Source organism: Sinocyclocheilus anshuiensis, unplaced genomic scaffold, assembly GCF_001515605.1.
Source record: "Sinocyclocheilus anshuiensis isolate Anshui unplaced genomic scaffold, SAMN03320099.WGS_v1.1 scaffold1170, whole genome shotgun sequence".
In the NCBI taxonomy this organism is placed as follows: Eukaryota; Metazoa; Chordata; class Actinopteri; order Cypriniformes; family Cyprinidae; genus Sinocyclocheilus; species Sinocyclocheilus anshuiensis.
Genome location: NW_015538055.1, coordinates 3,849,515 through 3,856,571, shown reverse-complemented (window position 1 = coordinate 3,856,571; position 7,057 = coordinate 3,849,515). Strand labels below are relative to the sequence as shown.

The 7,057-nt window shown below is 36.8% G+C and overlaps 1 protein-coding gene across 1 annotated transcript; it reads left to right on the top strand.

Annotated features, from left to right (window-relative positions):
- The first annotated feature begins 1,271 nt into the window (after positions 1-1,271).
- On the top strand, positions 1,272-4,910 carry LOC107683461 (GTPase IMAP family member 8). The gene is made up of 5 exons (XM_016479516.1): positions 1,272-1,330; positions 1,905-2,570; positions 3,172-3,876; positions 3,954-4,622; positions 4,705-4,910. Exons 1-5 carry the CDS (start codon positions 1,300-1,302, stop codon positions 4,851-4,853), a joined length of 2,220 nt encoding a protein of 739 aa, XP_016335002.1. The 5' UTR covers positions 1,272-1,299; the 3' UTR covers positions 4,854-4,910.
- Positions 4,911-7,057: the final 2,147 nt, after the last annotated feature.

Below are 7,057 nucleotides of genomic sequence, written 5' to 3'. Positions count from 1 at the left end.
ATGCACAATCAGCTTGTAACACTCCAAAGAGAAAGGAAAACTTGAAATCGCATCATATGACCCATTTAATGTAATTCTCTCAGCAGGTTAGACCATCACTCTTAAAAATAAAGGTTCTTCACGATGCCATAGAAGAACCTTTTTGTCAAAATGGTTCCATAAAGAACCTTTAACATCTGAAGAACATTTCTGTTTCACAAAAGTTTCTTTAAGGCGAAAGAAGCTTCTTCAGATTATAAAAAGGTAAGAAAGAGATGGTTCTTTAAAGAACCTTTGACTGAATGGTTCTTTGTGAAACCAAAAATGGTTCTTCTATGGCATCACTGTGAAGAACCTTTTGAAGCACCTTTATTTTTAAGAGTGATTGTAACGTCACTAATGAGGGTTGTGCTGCTTTGCGTTCAGCTTTGAAATCAAACCCCTCACACATAAGAGAACTGGATCTACTGTACCAGCAGAAGGCAACATAATTTAATGAAGACCAACACTAATAGTAATTTGAGAATCAACTGAAAACTCATCTCTTCCATGAGCATCTAACTGCCTCCTCATAAAAAAAATTATACCTTCACTTTTTCTATTCTCTTATTACCCTTTATCCCTTCCTGTCCTAGCTTTTACTATGTTGAACGATGACTGAACCCTTTTATAACGGGCACTTCTCGTGTTTATTGCCGTCTTATGGTAGATTGCTTGTTGTTTTCCTCGACTGTAAGTCACTTTGGATAAAAGTGTCTGCCAAATGAATAAATGTAAATGTAAGAATCATCTGATCAGTTCTTTACCAGTGGGGAGGGCATAAATCTGCAAATGAGTGGACCTTGCTAAAATAGGTTGGACCTCTATTCTGTGTACAACTATGGCTTGTCAACATCTTTAAAATCTTGGCCTTTAATGTATGAGTTTAAAGCACAACTTTAAATTGTGAGGACAATTTTTGCACTTTCTCCTTTTATTTGTGCACCTTTAGTTTACCATATATCTATACAATTTACTCATTCATTCATTTAGTAAATGTGATTGTGGCTCATTGCGGAATGGATCAATTCTTTTGGAATCAACACATCTGACTGTTCTTTGAACGTTGTAAAATATATGGCTCAATAAAACAGCAGCAATAAGGGAACAAAGTTCAGCTGTTCTCTGTAAAACAAGTTATACTGGGCAACGCAAAAACGTCTCTGAAAAATACTTGTACCATTAACTGTATATAACTGCAGTTAATGCATTATTTTAAAGGACTGAACCAGACATTTACCCATTAAAGAAGAATTTTGGAAGAAGAATTTCAGTGTCATCATGAATCCAAGCAGTTCACATAGTTCCTCAGGTTAGTGTGATAAATATTGATTATTGCACGGTTTGAACTTACTTTACTCTAGAAATAAGAGCTGCACAATATTTATCATTGCCCTTGGTTTTGTAATCATGATTAATAATGCTGGTTAATTTACATTTAAATGCTTTTTGGATTCCATATTTTTTATGTATAGAGTACACATCCAAAACAAGCTGAGAACTGTTTCGTTTATTCCTGTTTTATGCATTAGCATATCAAGACAATGTCATCTAAGCAGCTTGAAAAACAAACTGTATAAATTATATAAAGAAAGCTTATAAATAACACTCCCTGTATCACATTATCTGTAACGTATGCCGTGAATCATTTCAGTTCAGCTAGAACTGAAACTAAATAGAAACCATTGAAGCAATGGGAGTAGATCGAAATAGAATGTTATAATCAACAGGATTAGTTATCACGGCAGCCATGATTGTAATGGCATTATTGTAACAATTAATTGTGTAGCCCTACTAGAAATGCCATAAACAGCTTGGTTCCATCTAGACCTTTTATTTAATAAAGTACATACTCGCATACCTCTGCTTCGATTTTCTCTTAACAGAGCTGAGGATTCTCCTTTTGGGTCCAAAACTTGCGGAGAAAAGTTCAGTAGGAAACACTATCCTGGGCAAAAAGGAGTTTGACTTGAAGACTTTGCAATGTGTGGGGAAGCACAGTGAAAGAGCTGCCACAAAGATCACCGTGGTTGATACTCCAGGCTGGTGGAGAAATTTACCCTTTGAAGAAAACCCTGAACTGTACAAACAGGAAATTATCCTGAGTGTAACTAAATGTGCTCCAGGACCTCATGTTCTGCTGCTGGTCTTAAATGTAGACACACCGTTTAAACAAAATGAAAAAGACATTCTATGTGGTAACATGAAATGTTTTGGTGAGGAAGTGTGGAGGCACACAATAGTGCTGTTCACCAGTGAAGATCATCATACAACCACTCAACGATTTATTGAGAATGAAAACCTCCAGAGGCTCATTGAGAAATGTGGGAACAGATATCATGAGCTTGATACTAAAAACTGGGGTGATGGATCTCAGGTCACAGAACTGCTCAAGAAAATACAGGAGATGGTGGAAGGAAACAGAGGCGGACATTATGAAATAAACAGAAAGACTCTGCAGCAGGTGGAGGAGAAGAGGAGAGAACAGGAAAAGAGAGCAAACGAAAGACGGATCAAAAATCTACAACTGAAAGATGAGACAAAAACAACCGGTGAGCTTTTTTATAACTCTCTATATTGATTTTATGTTTAACCAGAGACAGTTTAAGGGGAGAAAGGACCAGGCCCTTTATATAATGAATAAGAGAAATTGTAACACAAAATAGCACCTCTAAGAATAGAATAGAATGGAATAGAATAGTCCCACTTTTCAGTTAAATGAGCCAATCAAAACCTGATCTAGAGTTTACTCTAGAACACTCAACACATTAACAGGGTCTGCCAGTTTTTAGCAGATTTGTACTAAAGAAACTATTTTGTTTCACCATTGTTGTCATAGTATTTGTTACGTTTCAAATATTATTGAAATGTAATCTTGACTAACAGTTTTAGAGATTTCAGTCTATCCCTGTTTAAGTAAATAGCTGCTTTGCTTAGATGCCTGCATAGGCTGCCTGAAAACATTACTTATATGGGCAGCCATCTAGTGGACTAATTTGACTTTAAGGGACTTTAACCTCTAATTATATAGCCTGCTCTATTTTATAACACAACAGTCTTCCTTCTCCACAGAGATACCTTCATATTACTGGAGGTAATTAAAAAAACCGAGCTCAAAGTAATGAATAATAAAATATTTATGTCTGCCTGCAGAAAATAAGCATCCCCTCTCAGAGCTGAGGATGGTGCTGCTGGGTTATAATGGATCTGGGAAGAGTTCAGCAGGAAACACCATCCTGGGCAAATCTGCATTTGATTCCAAGAGATCACTTACATCTGCAGTACGAGAAGGAGATGTTGCAGGAAAACACATTACTATGGTTGACACTCCAGGCCGAAGAAGAAATTACCACTCAAAATACACCCCCAGATTCTATAAAGATGAGATTGTGTTGAGTTCATCTCACTGTCCTCCAGGACCACATGCCTTTCTGCTTGTCATAAGAGTGGACGTTTCTTTCACTGAAGTGTACAGAAAGGCAGTAGAGGAACATGTTGCTCTTCTTGGTCTCAAAATCTGGGATCACATGATTGTTCTCTTTACCTTGGGCGACTGGTTGAGAGACACAAGCATTGAGCTGTTCATTGAGAGTGAAGGAGAAGCTCTTCAGTGGATAATAGACAAATGCGGGAACAGGTATCATGTCTTCAACAACAGAAACACAGATGATGGCAATCAAGTAACAGAGCTGTTTGAAAAGATAGAAGAGATGGTTGCAGGAAATGGAGGACGCTGTTTTATACTACAGCATCAGAATTTGCCAGAGGTAAAGTCCAAAAGGATGAAAGTTGAGAAATTAGCAAAACAGATGAAGGCTGAAGTTCAAAAAAGAAATGAATTGAGACATTCAACATCAGGTGAGTAAACATTGAAAACACGGTTTTAATGTGAAGTTACTGACAATATTTACAGTCTGTGCTCTGTCTTTTTTAAGGAGATGCTGAACTTTTTGAAATGAGGTTGGTGTTGCTTGGACCTCACTATTCCGGCATAAGTTCAACAGGGAACACAATTTTGGGAAGGCAAGTATTTGACAGAAGAATCGAAGAGAATCTAAGTAATAATGGGGAAGTGGCCGGGAGGAAGCTCACTGTGGTTTGTACACACGGTTTTGAGAAAGATTTCCTTATTGGAAAAAGACTTGAGGATGCTAAACTCAACCTTCTGAAAAGTGTAGCAGAACAGTCTTCTGGAACTCATGCTTTCATTTTAGTCCAGAGTGTTGACTGTTCCTTTGCAGAGGAAGAGAAAGGCGCATTAATGAAAATCATGGAGCCTCTCGGTGAACAAATCTGGAATCACATATTGGTTCTCTTCACTTTTGGAGATGAACTAGGAGAAACTCCCATAGAGTTATTCATTGCAAGTGAAGGTGATACTCTCCAGTGGCTCATTGAGAAATGTGGGAACCGGTATCATGTTCTCAACACTAAGAACTGGAGTGATGGATCTCAGGTCACAGTACTCCTGGAGAAGATTGAGGAGATGGTGGCAGGAAATAGAGGATGTCATTTTAAACTAGATGAAGATACTTTAGGCTGGGTTGAAAGAACAGTAGCTGTACCCATTAGAAGATCACAGAGTATGGATGATCCAATAAGTTGTAAGTTGTTCTTAAGTTGTTTGCATATTGTGTAATATTTAAAAGATTTGTCTGATTCTGATATTAATTCCTTTCTTTGTAGTTGCTGAAAGATGCAGTCCTTCCTCAGGGATAAGTTCAGCATATGTGTCCCAGAGATCCCAAGAAGCACCTGAAGAGTGGCATTTAGAGTCAAGTTCAAAAATGAGCTCTGGAGTTGAGTCTCTTAGCTCTATTCCTGAGTTTGATTGAGGCCTGGATTAAGATTAAGATACACATTCACTCTAACATTGTCTTGTTACCTTTATTTAATTAGCTTATACATTTTTATTACCTGTTTAGATCTGTACATAGAGAACAGAGAAGTAACGAAAGGGTTACTTATGTTCAGTAATCGGTAACCTATCAACAATCAAATATTTTTCTTTTTAAAAAAAAAAAAAAACATTTTTTTGAGCTTTTTTTTTTTCAAATCTAATGGCTTCATTTTTGTGAATATGTCATTTATCAGGCATGCACTGTATACAGTTCTTCAGTAAAATATGATTTCAGATTTTGAAAATCCAACTTTAAATGGGTATATGGATCTATGTTTTTGAATAAGCTCACCAGACTATTATATGACTGAATGCATGGTGTCACTGTGATTGGCTGCTCTAACGACAAACAGCTTTTGCAATTGCACACTTCACCTAGACCAGTAAGACTGGTCTTTACTTTATGTTTTGTACTGTACATGTAACATAGCAATATTAACAGTGTAACATTTTGTTGATAACCGTGTGACTAAACATGTTTTCTCATTATCACGACTGTAAACATTTCTGTACAACTTAGCATTTAGCTTTTATCTTTAAAGGGGTCATGAACTGAGAAACCAAAATTCCCTTGATCTTTTGACATATAAGAGGTCACTGTACTATAAAAACATCCTGTAAGTTTCAGAACTCAAAACTTTCTCGTTAGTCTAAAAACAGCTTATATGGAAGCCAGTGTGCCAAAACGACCACTTGTGGAATGTACCGCTTTATTGGTGCATTCAAGTCATGTCGTATAGATCGTATTTACAAGTTTCCCAAGACTCTCACTCAAATGTACACACACTTCCTGATCATTCAGATGAGCACTATGCTTGAGAAGACCTATGATAACAACAAGATACAAATATGGTTCTCAAACTGGGTAAACTAGCTTTTTTAGAAGCTGGAGAAACGTAATCTGATTTTCTACGAGGAAGATCTTAGAATTGTACTCAGAATTGTGCTCTCAGATCTTCGGAGAAGAGTCTACTGTTTTGTTCATCTGAGTGTTCAGGAACATCTTGCAGCTTTATTTGTGTACCTCTCATTTGTGAATCAAAACAAAAATGAATTTGAGCAACCTAGTCTTCTACCCAGCATTCGGACTTGTGTTAAACAAGGTTCAATATCTGACCTCCATCAGAGAGCTGTGAAGAAAGCTCTGCAGAGTCCCAGTGGACATCTGGACCTTTTCCTTCGCTTCCTTCTGGGCTTCTCACTGGAGTCCAATCAGACTCTCTTACAAAGCCTACTGATGCAGAGAGAAAGCAGCTCTGGCAGCAAAGAGAGAATTGTTAAGGTCATTAAAAAATGATTGAAGAAAATCCTTCTCCAGAGAAATCAATCAATCTGTTCCACTGCCTAAATGAACTGAATGATCATTCCCTAGTGGAGGAAATCAAGCATTATCTAAAATCAGGGTCAAGAATAAATACCAGACTGGCAGCTTCACAGTGGTCAGCAATGGTCTTTGTATTGTTGACCTCAGGGCAAAAACTAGATGTATTTGTTTTAAATTAATACACCGGGACACAAGTCTTGCCAGATGAAAGTCTTCAAAGGCTACAGCCGGTGCTTGAAGCATCCAGAACTGGAAAGTATGTTGTGCCAGTAATGATTGTAAATGTTGTGCCAGTAATAATTGTAAAGTTTATGTATAATAAAAATTTGATATAGTATAATATAATGGAATATGTTCCTTTTTAGTCTTTATATTTTTATTTATCTTGTATTAGATTTTGCACACGATTCTTGCATTTCAATTCATGTAGAAGTACTTTTAATTAAAACAGTTTAATCTAAAATATTTGTGCAATTCCAGTAAGTAATCTACCCAACATTATCTATACATACACATGCTGAAATGACTCAAAAAAAAAAACCAAAAAAAAAAAACTGAACAAAACATTTTTTTCCTCGCAGTCTTGCTGAGCATAACCTGACAAGACAAAGCTATACCACTTTAGTTTCTGTTCTTACCTCAAAGACTTCATGCCTGAGAGAGCTGAACCTGGCTAGGAATAATGTAAGTGATTTAGGACTTAAGACACTCTGCGCTGGACTGGAAAATCCACAATGTCAGTTGGAAACACTGAAGTAAGTTCTTCTTGTTTTGTTTATTTTCTTCATTTTCATAGATTTGTGTGTGTGTGTGTG